This window comes from Castor canadensis, chromosome 4 (assembly GCF_047511655.1).
Source record: "Castor canadensis chromosome 4, mCasCan1.hap1v2, whole genome shotgun sequence".
Lineage (NCBI taxonomy): Eukaryota > Metazoa > Chordata > Mammalia > Rodentia > Castoridae > Castor > Castor canadensis.
The window spans coordinates 118,759,944-118,782,219 of record NC_133389.1 but is presented as its reverse complement, the minus strand read 5'-3'; the positions used below and the strand labels follow the sequence as shown (position 1 = coordinate 118,782,219).

The following is a 22,276-nucleotide window of genomic DNA, read 5'->3' as shown; positions in this document are numbered from 1 at the left end:
AGAAAAAGAATCAAACAGAAACACTGGAAATAAAAAGTCAAACAAAAAGCACATTGGAAGGCCACTCCAGCAGACTAAAACGAGTGGAAGCCAGAATTTCAGAGCTAAAAAATAAAATAGAAATTAAAGGAAAAAAAAGAAGAAATCTTAGTCAAACAACTCAAGAGCTGTGAAAGGAGTATGCACGAACTCAGCAACACCATCAAAAGACCAAACCTGAGAATAATTTGCATTGAAGAGGGAGAAGAGGTACAAGACAAAAGGATACATAACATATTCAATAAAATAATAACAGAAAATTTCCCAAATCTTGAGAAAGTTTTGCCCGTTCAGGGGCGGGAAGCCTCCAGAACACCAAATAGACTTGACCAAAATAGAACCTCTTCATGGCATATTATCATTAAAACAACAAGCACAGAAAACAGAGAAAGAATATTGAAGGCTGTAAAAGAGAAAACACAAATAACATATAAAGGTAAATCCATCAAATTAACAGTGGATTTCTCAACAGAAACCTTAAAAGCAAGAAGACCACGGAATGAGGTATTTTAGGCACTGAATGAAAATAATTTCAGCCCTAAGATACTCTACCCAGCAAAACTATCATTCAAAATTGGCAGAGCAATAAAAATCTTCCATGATAAACAGAAACTAAAACAATATATGACCATCAAGCCACCACTACTGAAGAATCTCCAAGAATTCTGTACACAGAAGATGAAAGCAAACAAAACCACAAGAAGATAAGAAATATCAAACCATAGGAGAAGAAAAGACAAGTAGTCAGGCAAGATGGTCCAGTACCAACAAATGGATTAAAAAAATGTGGTATTTATACACAATGGAATTTTATTCAGCCACAAAGAAGAATGCAATTTTGTCATTCGCAAGTAAATGGATGAAACTGGAGAACACCATCTTAAGCGAAGTTAGCTTGGCTCAGAAGGCCAAAAATTGCATGTTTCCTTCATATGTGTATTATAGACCTAAAACAAATGCAGTAATATTATTGGACATGGGTCACATCTAAAACTTGAATGTGGATGATATGCTCACTGTAAAGGAGCAAATATAGTAATTCTACACTGGCAGAGGCCACTATGGGAAGGGGACTAGGAAGTAGTGAAGAGGTCTGGTAGAGATGAACCAATTTGGGTTGTAATACATATGTGCATGGAAGCAATGCTAAGAATCTCTCTCTATAGCTTTCTTTATCTCAAACTAGCAAAATGCTATGTCTTTCTTATTATCTCTTATGTTTTCTCTTCAACAAAATCAGAGAACAAGAGGGAAGAACATTTTCTGCCCAGAAAGGGGAGGAGGAAGGAGGGAGGGGAGGGGAAGGAGGAAAGAAAGAAGGGGTGAGGAGGGTGCCCAAACAATGTATACACATGAGTAAATGAAAAAAGAAGAAAATAAAAAAAAAAATAACTGAAGCAAAAATTGCTGGGGGCATGAATTAAGTGGTAGAGTACCTGCCTAAGGGCAAGTTCAAGGCTCTGAGCTCAACTACAGTACTGTCTGCCAACCCCCACACAAAAAAAAAGAAAGGCAATAAGAAAACTAAATACCAGTGAGCTAGTTACTTAGAAAAAATAGACAAAAAGACTGGGGATGTAGCCAGGTGGTATGCAAGTGCTTGCCTAGCATACATATGGCTCTGGATTCTATCTCTAGCACTCAAAAGAAAAAAAAAAAGAATTAACAAATAAACCAAAGAGGAGGTTAATAGGGAAGATAAGAATAGCAATTATTAAAATAGAACACAAATGGAAAATAAGGTCAATCTTAACAAGCTTAAAAATTTTATTTTTTAATCAATATAATAAAGAAAATAGGAGAAGGCTCAGATACTAAATGTTAAGAATAAGGAATGGGGAAGCATAATAAATCCTTCAGATAGTCAAAAGCTAAGAAGAAAATACAAATGAACAAGACAATTTCTCAGAAAATGATGCTTGTCAAAATTCAGAGTAGAAAAATAAGAATTCAGAATAGTCCTCTATCTATAAAAGATACTGAGTCATTTATGAAAAGACTTCCCACAAAGAATATTATAAGGCCAGATGGCTTTATAAGAATGTTTACCAATGATTAAGGAAGAAGTAACTCCAACCTTCCTTTTCAACAGAATGAAAACAGGAAACAATACCCATTTCTCATGTGAGCACTATGCTATACTAACATCTCAGAAGAACATTGTAAGAAAGAAAAATCATAGGTCAATCTCATTCATAAATACACGTGCAAAAACCTGTAAAGAAGATATCAGCACACTTATCTAAAGCATATAAAATAAGTGTTTATTTATAAAAGTTAGTTTGCCATCAAAAAGTCAACATAGGGTGGGCATAGTAGCACACACCTGCTGTCCCAGCTACTCTAGGGGTTAGGTAGGAGGATCTCAGCCCAAGGCCAGCCTGGATAAAAGCATGCAATCTTATCTAAAAAACAAACTAAAAGCAAAACAACCAGGGACATAGCTCAAGCAGGAGGCTCTGAGTTCAATCCATAGTACTGCCAAAAAGCCAAAAACTCAACATATTTCATTACTTTAATAAAATGAAGGAGGAAAACCATATAATCAACTTGGGAGAGCAGAATAGTGGTTTAAAAATATTTCATATCAATTTGTGATAAAAATTCTTAGCAAAGAAGGAAAATTAAGAAATCCTCCTCCTTTATCTGATAAAGGGTATCCATGGTAACTGAATGATAATATTATACTTAATATCAATCCTTTTGAAATAAAGAACAAGACTAAGATCTTTGCTATTGACATATTCAACATTTTATTCAAATTCCTAGGCAGTGTTATAAGGTGATGGAAAAGAGATAAAAGGATACAGAAGATGTAAGTAAGAAAGACAATAAAACTGTTATTTATATATGGTTTTACATATAGAAAGCTTTAAAATATTTATAGGCAAATTTTTAGAATATGTAAAAGAATTATGTGAATAGAAAGTGCAATACAGAGGTGTCAGTTATTTTTCTCACTATAACAAATGATAGAAAATAAAATTAAACAAAAGGGTATCCAAAATAGTGTAAAATGTCAAATACTTGAGAGTAATCAAGCTGGGCGCCAAAGGCTCACGCCTGTAATCAGGAAGCAGGGATCAGGAGGGTTTAGTTTCAAATCCAACTCTGGCAAATAGTTCCTGAGACCCTATCTCGAAAAAACCCATCACAAAGAAAAGCTGGTGGAGTAGCTCAAGGTGTAGACCCTGAGTTCAAACCTCAGTACCCCCCCAAAAAAGTAGTCAAACAATAAATATACACGATATCTATGCAGAAAATCATAAAACATCACTGTAATAAATTAAAGGCATATGCAAGTAGAAAGAAGGGGTAATTATTTATGTTGGAATCTTCTTCATACATTGTGACACCCCTTTGAACATTAACTTAAATATTAATAATGAAAAACAGGACTGTAAAATAGGCACAGTGCATGGGGTACTAGTGGGAGGGGGGAGGGTGAAGGAAGGAGATTAAGGTGATGGTATATGGTGGGTGGACTTTATAGACCTACATGAGACAGAACTAAGACACTTCTTGCAATTGTTTTAAGTGGGGCAGGGTGGGGGTTGAGGGGGAGAGACAATGTAACTAATGTATAATATAAGCCTAGTAGAAATTGTTACTATGAATCCCCAGTATAATGAGTATATCCTAAAAGTTTATAAAAAAGAATATTATTTCTCCCCAAACTGACTTATAGATCCAATACAACAGAATGAAAATCTCAGTTGGTATTCATAGAATCTAGAAGCTAATTCTAAAATCAGATAATCTTGAAATTATTAAGACTTGTTAAAAATCATAGCAATTGAGGCAATGTAATATTGACATAAATATTGATAAATAAATGGAAAAGAAGACCTATACATAGACGGATAATTGATTTTGACAAAGGAGCATGTAAAGTTGTAAGGAAAGAATAGTCATTTTAATGAATGAGGCTAATGACATTACGTATTTATACTGAAAAATATCCTTCACACCTTTACATTATAATAAAAATATCAGTCTCAGTAGATTAAACCTGAAAGGCAAAATAATAAATTTTTGCAATATTCAGGAAAAAATTTCTAATCAGAATTTAAAAAATACAATCATTACTATATTTAATAAATTGTTTGTCTAAAATATAAGGCCAAAAATGGGAGGAGACACAAAACTTACAAGCAAAAAGGAGCTATCAACTAAAATAGAAAAGATCTGTGAGTAAAAAACAGACAAATAACCAATCATAAAAGTGGGCAAGAAATCTGAATTGGCACTTATCAAAAGAGGATACCCAAATGGCAAAGAAGAAAAAGTACAAAATTTTATTACTTATGAATAAAAGTCAGATTCCACAATGAGATACTGCTTTGATATTCACCAGAATGTCTACTGTGAAAATTCAAGGATATGAAAACCTGGGGAAGCTAATGAATGGTGGCAAATTGATGCCATCAATTTGGGAAGGTGGCAGTATTTACTAACAAACCATGACTTCACAATAACACTCCCACATGGTACACTTTCCAGAAGTGTATGCACATGTGCAGCAAAAGAAGTGTCATGTGCATTACAGAAGCAATAAATGTGGCCAAGGTGGAAATAGCCTAGAAGTGTAACTATAGTAGAATGTATTTACATAGGATGGAAGGAAAGGATGAGAAACTACATGCAAAAGTGTGGATGAGTTTTGCAAATATAATGTTAAGGAAACAAAATCAAGCATAAAAGGGACAGACTGTACAATTCCATTTATATAAAGGTCAAAACCAGAAAATCTAATTTATTTGGTTTAGGGATGGCTAAATTATAAACCAAAAAAAGGCTTTGGTAACTATGAAAATCTGGACTGGAGGGAGGGGCATCTGGAGCATCTAAAGACCGGACAATTCATTACCTCATTACCTCACCTGAGTGTTTGTCTAACTTCTGTTGCTTAATGTGTGTTATTTTCCTGATATAAAGGGTTAAGAAATTTGATTTTGCAAGCAGAGAGAAAGGAAAGCAAGGAAACAAGGATGACTAGGGTTCCTCCCAAGAGGCAGGGGCAAAGGGACAGAGAAGGCCCACCCTGGGGGGAGGGATCAGGAAATGAACTGCTTTCTCTGCAATTTTAAGTGTTGAAGTCCAAAGGGACAAAAACCACTCAGGGGAGTGTACCGCTCTTTTGTACCAACATATCTGCTTTATAGTTCCAGAAGTCTGAGGTTATGGGGAGGAAAATCTATAATAATACTTCATTAACTTCCCTTTTATAGAAAAATGCCTGCATAGTTCTTTATCTAGAATCATTTCTTGTAAACCCCTTGGATATGAAAACTAGTTCACCTGTTATTCCAAAATATTAATTCTAATTCAATAATCAATACCAATCTGTAAGACAAAATATTTGGAATCTCATTCTCAAAGATCTGTTCTTTTTTTTCTTGCCTATGGCAACTGTAATTTCAGAGACTATAATTTCTACCTATGGGGACTAGAGGAGGAGTTTAAAGCTTTCAAATGGATCCTCACTAATGCCTGGAGAGGGGAGACACATTGGGATCTCATTCCAGCCAACCAGTACTCTTCCTTGAGGTTAAGAAATTAAGGTGGCAACAAACCTAGAGTCTGTGTGTATAGGAGAAGGGGGAGGGAGGGAGAGAGAGAGAGAGAGAGAGAGAGAGAGAGAGAGAGAGAGAGAGAGAGAGAGAGAGAGAAACTGACTTAGTTGCTGGGAGTAGAAACAACAGCCATTGATAACTCTGCTGTTATGTTTAAACCTTATCATTTTAGAAGAGAAACAGCTACAAAACAGTTTTGAATAAAGTAAGATAATAACTCTAAAGTTAGTTTTTTCTTTGTTTCTTCAGTTCAAGTTATTTGCAAACACATACCTCATTTATACTTTGTTGGAATGAACTCAATATATCTCAATGCTTTTACATTAAACTCATTTTAAAAACCACACATAGAATTCAAACCATAATTCTGAAAATTGAACTGATGAGGAGTTTGCATGACACACATCATCAAAAAATGTTACTTTAGCTATTACCACAATTAGTATTAATTTTGTCCCCCAGGAAAGTCACCATTTCATCCTGGCTTGCCCACTGCATTGTATAAAGCATCTTGGAGAACACAACCTCCATGTGACCCAGGTCACTTAAGCCCTTTTCTGGGCCTTAATTTTGACATTAGGAAAATAAAGAAATTGGAATCCTTACATTTTTTGACTCAAAGTTTTTCTCCCCTCATGAAGTACCCCAGTTTTCTTCCTTGAAGTTAGGGAACTCTGTGTGTCACCAGTGGTTAGTTTGGTGCCCTAGAGGGGTAGAATGTGAGGTGGGCTGGGGGACAGATTTCTGGCTTCTTCAGGAGGCAGTGTTTACCTTTCCCTGGGCAGAGGTTATGGAGGTTAAGAAAACCTGGTGAAACAGATGCCAGGGACAGATGTTACCTAATTTGGTCAAAGAACATAGAGTGTGTAAAATATTTGGAAACCCTGAACACTGCACGGGGGGGGGGGGGTGACACGTCCTCCGGGAAGAGCAGAAACAGCAGCTCCCTGAATTTCAGTGCTGTATCTGGGAGGCACAATGTAGTTACTATTTTAAAGTCTGGGTTTGTAGGATCTTGACTACACCAGTGAGGTGTGCTGTTGTGCAAGGCACTTGATGGCTCTGGGCCTCCACTTCCTTTTGTGTAAAGTGAGATGAACATCTAATTGATGCAGCTGTTAGGAGGATGGAATAGGACAAGGCAGAGTGGTACTTCATTAATGGAAAGTGCTCTCTTTAAAGAAAATTAATAATCTTTTAAATTCCAGGCACCTTCAGGTTTACTCGTGCTTTACTGAGAATTCTCAACATCTCAGTAGTTTTCTATAATGATAGTTTCCACGGTCTCTCATCGCTCCCTACCCAACCCCCACCTCTGGCAGCTGAAAGAAGGGCAGAGGTTCGTGGGGAAGGGCTGGTGCAAACCTGGCCCCAGGATCCCCTGGCCTCCCAGTACTGTGGGGCCTGTCATGGCGGCCCGGCGACAGCCTAGGTGATCTCAGATCGCAGTGACAGAAGAATGGAAGGGTCTAAGGGTCAGTGCTGCCCAGACTCCAGAGCTCCGCCGGCCGGGGCCGGCTCAGCCACAGCTCCCGCTCTGCTCTTCTGGGTCTCCGGAGGCGCTGGGGCCGCCCGGACCCGGGGTTCAGCCGCGTGCACCAGCGCCCACCTGGAGAGGTGGCGGTGGCTGCACCAGTAGCCGGCGGCCGAGGCGTGGGACCGGGCCGGTGGCCGAGGACCGACGCCAGCGCCCCCGAGCGTCCAGGGCCACGCGCGGGGCCGACCCAACGCTCGCGCGCCCTCCCCGCCCCCTCCGCTCCGAGCCGCGCCCCGCGGCCCCCACCCACCAGCCGCTCCTCCCTCTCCCCACCCTCCTCCTCCGCCCCCTCCTCTCCCCCGCCGCCTCGCAGACTGCACCGGCGCGCGTCGGAGCCGCCGGGCCGCAAGCGCAGGCGGCGAGTCCACCGCACCTGCAGGGAGCTCGGGCTGCCCAGTCGGGCACCTGGGTTTTCGCTGCCTGATCCCCTTCCATCCACTCGCCGGGTGGCCCATGACGCCCAAGACCCCAGGTGGGAGACAATGACCACTTCTCTGCAAGATGGGCAGAGCGCCGCGGGCAGGGCGGCTGCCCAGGACTCTCCCCTGGCCGCCCAGGTGTGCGGCGCTGCCCAGGGGAGGGGCGACGCCCACGACATGGTGCCGGCGCCCTGGCTGCACGCGCGGGCGTTCCTGCCCGCTCCGGACGGGACCCACGGCTGTGCGGCGGACAGGTAGGCAGCCCTGGAGGGCTCTGGGGGAGTGTCCTGGGTTGGCAGCGGGCGAAGGGGTGAGGAGGCTAAGAGGCGGACCTAGGGGGTGAGCCATGTGCCCAGAGCTGGACCAAGTTTGTGAAAGTCTCATAAGACAATTCCCTTTAAGCTGGCTCCTACTGGATCAGCTGGACATTGCGATCTCACAGCACCTTATAAATAGCATCACCATTTCATTGAGAGCTTTTCTCTTGGCCCAACATCATGAACTATGAGGCCAAACTCCAGATTGACCACACTCTACTGCTGCTTAGTGGCCCTGCATTGTTTAAAAAATAAGCAGTCTTTTTATTTTCAAGGTTTGAAAGAATCAAAGCATAAATGGATCACCTCCCACAGACTATTACAGCAACCCTGGAGAAGCAAGGCATGGATTGACATTTGAGCAGTCTTTACTGTTCACAGGAAAGAATAGAGGCTTTAAAAGGTTTTCCAGTCCCCACAGCATTCAGCACTAAGTGCCTTTAGAGTTGCACATACTTTAGGAAAGAAAAAGACTACAACAGTACAAAAAATAATCTGTGCTTCTTTATGTTCATGCATTTAAACGGTACTGCTTTTCCTTCAGATTTTCAAAGTGCTCTGAATTCAGTCAAGTTCAAATTACTCTCCAGTGAACTACAGTACATTTTTACAAGCAAGTTCTATCAACTTACCTCCTCAGAAACACTGCCTTGCTGTTTAGTATGTATATAAGCATTTGAAAAATCAGCAGACTGTGTGTGGGCAAACATTGTGAATGAAATTTGAAGTGAGATGAACCAAAGCTATAATTAATAAATCATAACTTCCAAAAGTGATTAGTAACTTAATATAGGGATGAATTCACGAAATGAAACTTAAAGACTTTGTCAGTTTAATGGATGCATAACAGTGTCTGGCTTCTCAGGATAATTTTTGTATTAGTAATTATATGATCCATATTGCTGCTTCACAAAGATTGTTAAAAGTGCAGGAAATGGAGTTTCCAGCCTAGTGATATTTCTAAAGGTAAAAAAGAGATAGGAACACTATAGATTATTCGTATAATTAGCATATTTTACTTCGATCCACAGAAAGTACATTACAGACCTTTCCTGTATAGTTTATATAACATTAGCATTGTCACAGAGTGGTACATGTTGGCCTCAACAGCACTTTTTAATCCTGACAGCAATTATATTTTACATTCTGTTTTATGTAAATTATATCCTACGTTCTCTTGGTGTAGGAGAAAAAAGAGAGATCTGGATGTTCTGGAAATGCCACCTATTCCAAATCCTTTTCCTGAGTTGTGCTGTTCTCCATTTACATCTGTGTTGTCAGCAGGCCTATTTTCCAAAACTAATTCAAGGAAAAAGCAGGTATGGGTTTTTAAATTTTTCTAATTCATATATCTTGGGAGTTCTAAATCCATATGGTATTTAAAATTTTTGGTAGCTTATATTATTAAGCAGAAGCATTGCCTATGTTAAATGACTACTGACTGACATAGCCCTTTGGAATTGCTTTTCTATTAGGGCCTCAGTTTTCTCAGCTGTATAATGGCATGTAAAAAGTTACCTCTTAGTAGGGCTTAAAAGAGCATAAATATAAAGTAGTGTCTTAGAGCTATCATCATTTTTCAGGTAGGTAGGAGAGTTTTATAGGATAATAGATTATCAATTTTAAGTTCCACTTTTACTTGGAAAGGGGAGGGACAGTGGTTGTGGGGTGAACAGGAGACTGACTGTTTCTTTAATACCTTGTTTCATCTTACACATTTCAGCCTTTGCCATCCTCATTTGCTAAAGGGATGTGATAGAGTGAATCTGGCAAAAGGTAATTGGAGTTTAGGGCTTGACCTATCTTCTTCATTTCAGTCAATTCCATACTTTGAAGACTCTGATTGTAGAAGGCATATGATGTGATTAGAAGACAGACTTTTTAAGAAATGATTTTCTTTCTTTTCAAGTTTCTAGTTTGAGACTGACACACACAAATTAGACTGTGATGACCAAGCAACTAAGAGGCAGTGCACCATGATTATGCATTTTGAGAAAAAAGATCAGTGTATCTGGAATACTCATCTCTTGTCATATACTTCAAGTTTGAATGAGCAAAACAAAGAGGAGCTTTGTCTGTCAAAATGCACCTTGTTCTTGTAAGGGTAGAAGCAATAAATGTAAGCAGCTAGGTACTCATAGTGAGGAGAGGCATAATGGTCAGTGTGGGTAGAGGACAGTTGGTCATTTTCCCCATCTATTTTTCTCTTGCCTTTTTCTATACCTTTATTACCTCTGATGGATTCAGTGATTTGCATTTATACTTTTGGGAATGGAGGAAATACCCTAGGATGTAGGTGAATTGTTAATGAAATAGAGCAATAACAAAGATGGTAGGAAACATTGTCTTTTGATGAAGTCTGATACACACACACACATACACATACTTTGGAGGGGATAGCTTAACTGAACTATAATTTTTGACTGGAGAGATAGGCAAAGAAGGTAATCTCTCAAGAACTTTGTTATCAGGGTGAAGTTTAAAGTCAAATCTCAAGATAAAATTGGCCCTACTAAAACATCTAAGCCCTTTGAGAGTTTGGCTTTTGGGTCAGAATATAAAATGGGAATAGGGATGATTGATTTGACTGTGTGCCATGATGGTGGAAAACTGATTCTGGATTGTATCATCAGAGTGAAAAAGGAGTTGTCTAATGGTGACATTATATTCATTTAGAGAAATTTAATGGATAATTTTCCTTGTTATGGAAGGCTTGCCACATTTCTCACACCATGCTAGGCACCAGGGACCTAACTAAGAAGAAATGCTAGCCAATGAGTGTTTTACCAAAGTGTGACTTTTGTTTGGGATAGGGGTAGGGGTTGAACAGGGGATAGGAAGTAAAGAGAGAGGTCTGGACTCTCACTTCAATTTTATGAATGAACACAGAATGACTATGTCTCAGAGATACTTGATGACACAGGGGTTGTTTTGAATAGAAAGCTCAAGTAAGTGTTGGTATGTTCACGATAATATAACAGGGAAAAAGAAAGACTGTGGGTAACATGTTAGGGTTAAGGCAGGATGTTTGGGTATCTGAATGGTCAAACCACCAGAGTAACATGGATTGGAGAGTTACATTTTTTTTCAGGTTATCTTAACAAATTGGAAAATTGAAAAAAATGCTATGTGTTGTTATTGAGTCCAGTAGCTTTCCTGCTTTGGCCCTGAGTCCTGTGTCCAGTGGGACCAAGAGTAATGTCCCTACACAGCAGCTGTACTGTTTCATGAACAGAGTCCTGACTTGACTTCTAGTGACCAATCCCAGATGGGTGTACCAATTTTGAAGACCACCTCTTGCCATTATCTTCTTGGGCCCCAGAGCAGGGGACTGTATGAAGAAAAGGGTATCCTATATATATTTATTTTTTATTTTTATTTTATTTTTTGATGGTACTGGGGTTTGAACTCAGGGCCTCACACTCGATATGCAGGTGCTCTACCACTTGAGCCACTCTAAAGTTGTGGAAGAAGGCTCCATTTTACTTTCTTTTATGTTCCTCCCACACGCCTAGACTTTGCATTTAAAACTGATCCTTTTGTTTTTATTCTTTTGTACATGTTCTTTGGAATGATGGAAGTTTTGAGAATATTTGACTCTGTGTCAGTAATTTCCCCAAGCTCAGTATCTTTGTGACCCACATATTCTTTTTACGAGATGGTATTTCTGACCCAATTATTTCTAGCCTTCAATTGAGATGATGTAAACGATAGTATTTAATTGTATTATCCTAATGAATATTATCTATGACTGAAACATTACAGGATAATGTCTCTTTTCTTTATTTTCTCTTTTATCTGTTTTGCTTAACCATTCTTTTCTACCCATAGGAAGAGTAAAGAATTGTTACTGGTTATTTACATTTGAATGAAAGTACACATACAAATACACATATATGTAATAATAATATATTATTATTTGCAATAATAATATATGTTACAGTTTGAGATGCCTATACAAAACATAAGTAGTAAAGTACATTGAAGCCACAAATAGGATGCATTTTATCTCTGCAGATAACATGTCCCAAAGTATACAATATTGTAGGCTTTTAGTATTATTTTAAAAAGACAACTGGAATGAGAATCTTTATTCTTTATTTTCTCTGCCTTTTTTTATTGATGCTGACTACATAAAGCCTATTTCTTTGTGTTTGCCAGTAATACAGTTTTTCAAATTCAAATAATTTTTGTGCTTAGACACAGTTCATGTGGGAGCTATGGCCAATTGCTTCCCAAAACTATATAGTAGAACTAATGCAGAATGAAGTCTCTGAACATATTAAAGATTAAATCCTATGAAAAACTGTAAGGAGAGATGTTTGAGGTCATATAGTCTACTGCTCTTCTTTTACATATGTATAAGTTGAGCCTAAGAAATGGTAGGTGGCTAGGAGTGGCGTAATGAGGAACTGAAATCTGGATTTCTTGAAGATTTGACAGTAACTTTTTAAAGAAGATACAATTTCCAAAGAAAGCAAGGACCATAAAAGTACTATAATTAATACACTTTATATCACCCATAATATAAGACTAGCAGGGGTGACAAGTACCATTTGTTAATATTTCTCTAAGGACCTGGAACTTCTCTTTTTTTCTTTCCCAAAATGTGACTAACTCTCTATGTTTTTCCTCTACTGAAATTGAAATTAAAAATCCAACAAATAATTGGCTCTATCAAGTGATATTTGTTAGTATTAATACTAACAGTTTTTATGTATATACTCCACTGCATTTTAGCCAATGAAAACCGTAGGAAGTGAGTCTGTCATCTAAATTTTAAGATTTAAAAATGAATGTGTAAAAACTGGAAGTGATTTACCCATGTTTCCACAGTTTAAGTTAAGTGAAATAAAAATATTATATATGTTTTGTACCTTATCACACCTCATCTGGTCTATTCTGTGTGAAGTAAGCTTTTTTTGTACATCTCAAAAAAGATAAAGCGTGTCTTCCAAATAATTAAGAAATTAGCTTTCCATATGCTTTGTCTTTGATTTCCCTTTTCTCTAATGTTTCAAGGACTTTCAAAGGAAAAGTAGGTCTCTGTCCTCAAATTAAAAGGCCTCTTATGTCACTCTTTTGTGATACCAATAATTATTCCAGTTTGTATGTACTGAACCTGTATTTGTGGTCAAAGGGATCTTTGTGGCTGCTATATTAACTGAACTCTTATATGCTCATTTCTCTAGTATACATAGACACAGGAAGACATAAACTCTACCCTTACACTTTCAGCTTTCTAGACACAGCACTTATCAAGATTTTTGCCTCATTTTCTTCATCTATTCCTTAAATTTTTCATTTTCTTTGCTGAATTATTTTGGAGTAAGTCCTAAATATCCTATCATTACAGACCTGCCTAGTTTTGTATGTATTTCTGAAAAACACATTTAAAAATATAACCCAAATGCCATTATTACCTAACAAAAATAACAACAATTCCTTGGTATCATCTAAAGCCATCCATAATCAAATTTTCTCAGTTGGAATGGCACACGAAATCCTCAAATTACAAATGGGTTATGTTTCAAAAGTCTGCAAATTAGCTCTTTGAAAGTTTGATTCATTTTCAGATGGAAGCAACAACATAAATTGTGTTTAGGCCCTCCAAGCTATTTTATAAAATCCCATTTAATGTGAAATGAAACACGAATATATATGCAGAAAGAGTAATAGAAACAATACTTGTTTCTATTTGTGTTTCAAACAAATCTATCTTTGTAACAGCAGTTTTCTTCTTTTGAGTGCTGGTACTTGATGAATATCATTTTTTTGGAGAAGAATTTAAAACTGTACAGATCTCTAACATCTACAGTGTTAAAGTAGCCTGCAGAGAAGTGCTTCTCAAAGTGTGGTCACTAAACCATCTTCCTCAGAATACTTGGACTTCTTGCAAAACCCACTGAATAATGGGTTCTTGGTGGGAATAATTCCTGGGAAATTTGACTTTTTATATATTTTTCTCTGACATGTACAAAATTGGTGCTATTTTTATTCTCTACCACTTTCAGACTGTGTCAATCTGACCTTGCAAAACTGTGGACAAATCTATTTATTTGAGAAAAAGTGGGGATATTGAAAATGGACTTTAGTAGTTATTGTAGCTACTTATTGATTGTTGGAGATGAACTTCAAATGAACTAGTCTGAAAGGTTATGTTTTAGTGCCTGAAGGCCAGAAGTTCACTGGTCTCATGAGAGACTGGAGCTGAGAACTAGAGTGTCAGCACACATCAAGGAAACCACCTTCCCCCTTTTATTCCCCCTCAAGCACACCACATGGTCTCTGCATTACTGCTCATGAACAGCTGCCCCTAAGTTTTCCTAAGTTAATTACTAAGTGGTCCAGTACTTAGTAATTGGCTGGAATTTGTATCTGGAGAGTGATATTATCCCAATGTATCCATTGCTTATTCAATCGGTTGTGGCCAGAGGGATAGAGAGACCTCTGCTCGCTCAGCACGGGAGTGGGAGGTTCTGTGAGGTGGTATTGGTTTAGTTGGTGTGGCATAAGGTGAGAAAGAGAGGAATAATGGACAGCTAAGGCCCTGCGGGAAATTTTCAAACAAAAAAATAAGAGGGCACAAAAACTAATTGGTGTGCTATATGATTACCTGCTGTCTAGTTCACAGTGTCTAGCTCCTTTGCCTCAATTTACATGAAGCATATTTACTTCACAGTGGATTTGGCTCAGCCCACCTTCCATCACAGTCAACTTCTTGAGCCATTGTCCTGAGTGTACATCTTAGTGAGGTCCCTCAGTCTCTGATTGTGGGAGCTACCAAATCAGGATCCTTTCTACCTCATGCTAGTTATCTTCATTTGAGGCAGAAAACAGCTGTCTCTTCCTACTTTAAAACCTAAATCCCCTAGCAGATCTCCTACTTGTTAACCTTTTATTTCCGGTTTGAAGGTTACCTCCAATTTTGATTGGTTCTCAGTGTATATTTGCAGTCCAATCTTCTATAGGTTCTGTTTTTCACTTTTGAAAGCCAAGCTTCTGTTTTGTTTTTCCTTAGGGGCATATATTATGTTCTATCAAGAGAAAATTTGGTAGAAAAATTGGAGTCATTCATGGTTCAATATAAATGTGGATTTTAATTAATATAAGAAGATTTTTGCAGTCTTATGAATGTTGCTTTGAAAATGTCAGTTTATATGGGACAGTAATGAATTCTACTGGGGTAAAGTATATACTTAAGTGTGTTGGAGTGGAAATAAGTGGATTTCAGCTTTACCTTTTTAGCACTTTAAATACAGGACAGCTCAAGGCAGACCCCAGAAAGGCCACAAGCCTTTGTCACAGCAAAGAATAAAGGGAAAGTTTCATAGTTATTTTAGAAGAGAAATTAGAGAAATCCTTTATTTCTTGTTTTTCCTTTTGACCTGCACATTTAATACTCTTCAAAGGCACAGAAAGAATAAACAAAGATAGGAGGTTTAGTATTATTAATTAGTTTACAAATGTTTGTGTTCCAAAAGATCATTAATAAATTGGTAGTTTATTCACAAACATGTTTCCATAAATGTAATGCTGTATGTTCGTGGTTAGGTTAGCAGGCCAGTCAGTCAAAGGATTTTCTTTTAACCTGTCGTAGTTCTAACGAATAGTACACATAAAACATCCATGCAACACTTTTAATATTGTGTCTATGGAAAGATGTGGATCCTTATGATGTGACTAAAAGATAAGGGACTGGGATTTAGCAAACCTAGTTCTTAGTATCATCCTATTGCTGCTGAGTGATGTGATAACAGACCATTGCACTTATTTTCTGGGCCTTGAGGGTTGATAATTTTATTCTGTCCCCAGGACAAGTGATTCAGCTGGATCCTAAAGCATGGATCAGTCCATTGTAGTCATGAGAATGTCTTTGGTCTCACTGGTTCTTGACATTCCTCTTAGTCTCCATTAAGATCTTCCCATGTGGTCATCATACCTACTTTAATAAAGAGCACATTTGAGATGCCAGAAGGCAAACAGTATCCCATAAGCTGCCTTTATAGAGTTTTATAGAGACAATGGGTACAGGAGGGTCTCTTTAAATTAAAAATTGTGAATCAAAGTCAAGGTTTAACTATTAGAATGAAAAAGTTGCATCCTATTTGGAAGTTTGAGGTATGTGGGCAAAGTACAGAACCAAGTAAACTTAGAACTTAGGGTGTAAGATTAGATGTGAACATTCAGGGCTGGCATAGGTCCAATATACATTTAGTTGTGCTTGGCTTGAGGAGTGTGTAATGGTCATAGCCCCTGAGTTTTCTTCTAAATTCCTCTTGGTCTACCCTTCATCCATTCTTTTGTTGACATAAACCAAGGAAACTGCTTTCTGGTCTAGTTACTTCTTTCAGCAAAATAAACTGGATTCTGTGTACTTTTCTCCATCTCTGCTACTATAATCCTAATTTTAACCACTTTCTTTTCACCTGCAGAAGCCAGAAATGGCCTTGCTTCTACAATAACTTGTCTTGGACCATTTGCCATGCATTTGTTAGTGGGAACTTTTAGAAACATAGTTCACAGCATGCCACACCCTGGTAAAAAAATTTGGATAGCTTAGAGTAAATTCCACATTTCTTACTTGGCCTACAGCACTTTATGTGGTTTGGACCTGTCTGCTTCTTAAACCTTACCTGCATTCTACACTTTGTTCATTATACCTGAGCCACATTGTATCTGCTGTGAACTTGACAAATTCTTGTTTCTCCTTCCTTCCTTCCTTCCTTCCTTCCTTCCTTCCTTCCTTCCTTCCTTCTTTCCTTCCTCCCTCCCTCCCTCCCTCCCTCTTCCTTTCCTCTCTCTCCTCTCCCCTCTCTCTTCTCTCCTCTTTCCTTTTGGTTTGACTGTTCTTTGTCTGGAAAAATCTTTCCCTGGCTCTTTATTTCCCTAGATAACTCCTCTTTATTCTTTAGGGATCAGAATAAGATCATCATACCATGCGGCATTTTTTTTTTTTTGACCAGTTTATCTTCAGTAGTCTGGCTTTTCTTTTTCTTTTTTACCCTATCATAGTATTCAGTTTATTTTCTTGGCTGTGCTTATTGTAATCTGAATTGACTCATTTATCTATTTGTTGTAATTATTTATTGGTTTTCCATCCAAATGAATTATCTTGGGTTCATTGTTCTTAGGCTTTTTTGTTGAAAGAATGAGTAAATGGATTATTACAGATAAATGCATAAAAGCAAGTTTTATCAAATTTTGTTTTGACATATTTCTTCTAATCTTTATCAGTTATCTTCCTCATTAAATTAACAAAATATTCCCAGTTCTATTGAAATATTATATTTTTAAATATAATATTATATTTTTAAAGGCAAAATTATATGTTCAGATCCTAGAGTAATTGGATTTTAGCAATGTAATATTTTGCTTTCATTAACACATAGGAAATTTTGATCATGTGTAATGAAATTAGTGGAGACATTTCTGATTTTATGCATTATTTTTATATGTGTAGTCCCAAGTGAGGTGTGCTCAGTGGGCTGTTGTACTTTCTTCCCATTTACTATGTATTCATAAAATCCTCAAAATAATTTAAATGAAAATGTCAGGGGGGTTTGAGTCTCTTAAAGGGTAGATGACAGCAAATGTTTTAATTATTAACTATTAATGTCATTGGTGAATTATTTAGGCAGAGTTCATCACATGGAAATGGGGAGACATATATTTCTTAAAATATACACAAAGACTTTCCAATTGGATACAAACTCACAGATTTAAAGGATTAGTTTCCAGGTCATCTTCTATATTTACTTTTTCTTAAAACTTATTTTCTGGAGAACTCAGATTCTCCAGAACATGGAGCCTTTTCACCTGGAGTGTTAGCCTGGGGCGTATAACCTTCCAGGGCATCACACACAGGGAAAGTTTCCTATAGTGATTAGTCAAAATACCAAAACACCACAAATCATGTTTCCTTTTCTTTTCCCCCTTTCTTTTCTTTTTTTTTTTTTAATTTGAGACAGGGTCTTGCCATGTTCCCCAGGCTGGCCTCAAACTTCTAATCTTCCTGTTTCTGCCTCCCTATTTCTGGGAATGCAATTATAGACATGTTCCACTAAACCTTGGTGCTTAATTCTGTTTCTCTTAAGAGTGAATCATGGCCAGAAACAAGAATTCTGGTCCACTTTAAATGTTCTTTATTGAGATTGATGGTAATTTTCCTTTTCCACTTTTAGTTTTTGACTTCAGTTCTTCTAGGTTCAAACTGTTGTCAGAGAAGATATAACAACTCTCAAAAGAGAATTTCTTAAGAACAAAGCAAAGAGTGCATCACTGAAAAAGAAACATTGAATATTGAGAATGTTGTGTATTTCAGTGTGCATACCTTAATACATAGCTGAAAGAAAATGTGCCTACAAACACCTGACATGATACAGGTTACTGCTACAATTGAGGTTCCCAGGGAAACTGACTTGGAGCATAGGTTTGCCTGCAGGAAGTTTCGTTGGAAGAGATCTTGGAAATAATACTGTAGGAATCAGGTATCGATCCATACAGGAAGATGGTGGGCTGTGATGCAGTTGCAGTGTTGGAGTGTTGGATGTGTTGAAGTTCTCAACACATCCCATAAGAACTCTGGAGCTGGGCTGACCCTGCAGAATTGTTCAGAATTGGGGCATACATAGAATGGGTTACCTAGGAAATGCCCAACCTTGGATGTGGTAGCTCTCTTTTTTTTTTTTTTTTTTTTTTTCATTTTTCTTTTATTATTCATATGTGCATACAAGGCTTGGTTTATTTCTCCCCCCTGCCCCCACCCCCTCCCTTACCACCCACTCCACCCCCTCCCGCTCCCCCCCTCAATACCCAGCAGAAACTATTTTGCCCTTATCTCTAATTTTGTTGTAGAGAGAGTATAAGCAATAATAGGAAGGAACAAGGGGTTTTGCTGGTTGAGGTAAGGATAGCTATACAGGGCATTGACTCACATTGATTTCCTGTGCGTGGGTGTTACCTTCTAGGTTAATTCTTTTTAATCTAACCTTTTCTCTAGTTCCTGGTCCCCTTTTCCTATTGGCCTCAGTTGCTTTAAGGTATCTGCTTTAGTTTCTCTGCATTAAGGGCAACAAATGCTAGCTAATTTTTTAGGTGTCTTACCTATCCTCACCCCTCCCTTGTGTGCTCTCGCTTTTATCATGTGCTCAAAGTCCAATCCCCTTGTTGTGTTTGCCCTTGATCTAATGTCCACATATGAGGGAGAACATACGATTTTTGGTCTTTTGAGCCAGGCTAACCTCACTCAGAATGATGTTCTCCAATTCCATCCATTTATGTGGTAGCTCTCTTTAGCAGAGTAGAAGGGAAGACAGGAGGCCTTAGCCACAAGGTCTTCCTAACTGGTACTGGGAGAATGAGTGCATCAGCCCCTCAGAAGGGAGTGGGTTTGGTTGACAGCATCTACTACAGTTAGTGACTGATTCTCTTAAATGTAACAGAAATCTTTTCTGGAACTACTACAGTTTTTAGGATAAATTTGGTGAAACTAAAGTTACATGATTTTTTTTTCATATTTTTATGTATTTCTCTATTGTGGTTAAATCTATTTTAGTAAATTGTATTATGAGCTATTTATTTTAATTCTACTCAGTCTTCATCTTATTTCATCATAAAATATCTCAATAGTTTCTGCTTCCTAAAAAATTGTATGATAGCTGCTAGACTGATTTTTTAAAAAAGTTTGCTTTCATTAAAAGCATAAGGAATTTTTATCATGATCAGCATTACATTTAATGGGGCTATTTCTATTTTATATTTGGTTTCTACTTAATTACATCCAAAGCTGAAACCCAGAGGTGGAAATGTACACTCATACTATCGCCAGAGGGATCTTGTGACTTCCTAGCACTTCATCATATAGCTCAGAACTCTTACTTCAAGATTGGACGGCTTTCAAATATTTCTCTTGTAAAATGCAGTCCACAGCTTATTTTTTCAGTTTTTTAACTATTTTTCTCAGAATGATACCAACTCCATTATGTAATTACAAAGAAAAATTGAACTTTAGCTGATCAACTACAAGTTTGATTTGGCTGATTGATTTGAGAGTGAGGACCTTTTCTAATGTATGTTCAACATTTCTCATTAAATTGAGCAAACTAAGTCTGAAGCCTTAAACTTTTGATGAAAAAATATATAAAACATATCAGGAAAGCATTTCATGAAAAAAAAAAAGAGAAAGAAATCCTGCCCAAACCATTTGAGTATGTTAGTTTTGCCAAGGTACGATAATCTATCGCATTTTTCTTCAGATTTTTCCAGGTATATTAGTGAAAAGAATTGCATTTATGTGAAAGAATAATAAGTCACTCATTGTGAAGCTTTGTCAATTGAAGTATCCAAGAATTGAAAAAGGAGTGAATCTGATCAGGTACCAAGTCTTTTTAGGTGGTTTTCAATTTTTTTCCCAATTATATTATAGGAGGTCTTACTTGACTTACAGTTGTTTGGTGGACCATTAGAGATGATTTTAGATCAAATGGAATTCAATGGTTAGCATTCTCTTTCACCACCTCTGCACTCCTCTTTTATTGTGTTAGTCAAGTTTTCATTGCTGTAACAAAATGCCCACGAAAATCAACTTAAAAGAGGAGAGGTTTATTTTGGGTCATAGTGTTGGGAAGTTTCAGTCTGTGGTTGCTTGGCCCCATGACTTTTGGGCCTGTGGAAAGGTAGCACAACATGGTGGGGAATACATGATGGAGCATACATGGTGGAGCAAAGCTGCTTAATTTTTGGTGGATGGGAAGTGATGAAGGCAAAAGTGAAGAAGCCAGGGTTCTAGTATCCCCTTCCAGGCATTCCCCTAATGAACTAACTTCCTCTTACTAGTCCTGAGTCTCAAAGTATCTGCCACTTCCCAACTGTACTATGGGTGCAAGCTTTTAACCTGAGCCTTTTGCATGCATTCAAGATCCAAACTAGAGCATTTACCTGGCTTAATTTTCTTTTCTAGCTCTTGCTATAATCTGGTATATGTTCACACATATATGTTTTCCACCTGCCCTTTCCTACTAGCATATAAGCTCTGTGAAGGTAAGAACTTTGTCTTTTTACTCAGTTTTTAGCAGGTAAACAATGCCTGGCACTTAACAGGCCCTCACTAAATTCTTGCTGAATGAATGAAAACAACAGTGAATAAATGAATGGGGAAGGAGCAGGGAAGTATTTGTTATTAAGGCAAGGAATGGAAAATATTTAGTAATATACTGATAGTTTAATATAAATGGTATGAAATTTGTAAAAAAACTTGGAAATGTGAATTTTACTTTTGAGAAGGAGACTGATATTGTTAAAGGCAGAAGAACTCCTGGTCAGGATGTACATTTGGGTCTTGTTTTACCACTCTAAGCACATTCTAAATTTGGATTCGCCTTGCTCGGGATAAGTCCCCTTCTTTGTCTCTTTGGTCTCCTTGTAAGTATTTTCAGCCTTACCAGCACATGTACGCCAGTTAAAAAGCACATATACTTGAGGGCTGAGTTTAGTAAAGCCTTTTCAGTCAACTCACATCCACAGTGAAAGATTGCTTTCATTCTTCGGAAGGGTGACATATGTGTGAGAAGCACAGTATTCAGATGAAAGAGCTACTTTGGTATTATTTAACTGTGTATTGGCAAGACTCTATCCTGTATCTGGTTTCTCTTTAGAGCCATTTTGCATTATATTACAGTACTCTGACTGTGCCAAGGAAATCAGGATCAGCTGGAACACTCTGTAGGTCATTGGCTTGAAATCTTAGGGCACTGGGAACTTGATGTTTTGTTTTAATGACCTCATTTAGGCTGAACCTGCCTTTGTCCTAAAAGCATAAGGGCTTCTTTACAAAACCATGTCTGAACCTCAGGAAAGATATGGGAGAGGTTCAGAGAAAATAACTACATTTTTGAAGGTATTTGGGTCAATCTTCCAGGGTACAGTACTTAATAAATTATGACACTTTGTTGAGGAAGATGAAAAGGAGGCATAAAGCCTCTCCTGTTTGGATTTAACCACCCAGTTCCATGATACAGGTGACATACTTTAAAGGTTGAAAGATAATTGTTTTAAGGAAAATGAAGGAAATATTTACAGCTCATGTAGTAGCTTACAGGTCTTGTGTTCTGTCAGATATGTTTTCTGAAGATTTCTTCCCACACTTGTGGGAAGAAGAATTTCTTCCCTATTTCCCACAGTGGGAATCTATAATACATATAATACACAGTGGGAATCTATATGGCATGTGTGAGGATTGTGGAAAGGCCGCATGAAACACCTTTTTGAAATGTTAGTTTCAATTGAAAATTTGAGGAAAATAATTTTTGCATTAGGATCAGTAATCCTGTATTTGAGTAGAATCATAATTAACATGGATTGTTAAGAGCATGTTCAACATCTTAGCAT

General features: G+C 37.7%; 1 protein-coding gene across 1 annotated transcript in view; it reads left to right on the top strand.

Annotated features, from left to right (window-relative positions):
* The first annotated feature begins 7,453 nt into the window (after window positions 1-7,453).
* The window catches only part of Grb14 (growth factor receptor bound protein 14), a 107,577-nt gene continuing 92,754 nt past the window's right edge, over window positions 7,454-22,276 (top strand). The window contains exons 1-2 of the mRNA XM_074070975.1: window positions 7,454-7,825; window positions 9,075-9,207. Coding sequence (XP_073927076.1) covers window positions 7,635-7,825; window positions 9,075-9,207 — 324 coding nt within the window. The 5' untranslated portion in view covers window positions 7,454-7,634. The remainder of the gene's footprint in view (window positions 7,826-9,074; window positions 9,208-22,276) is intronic.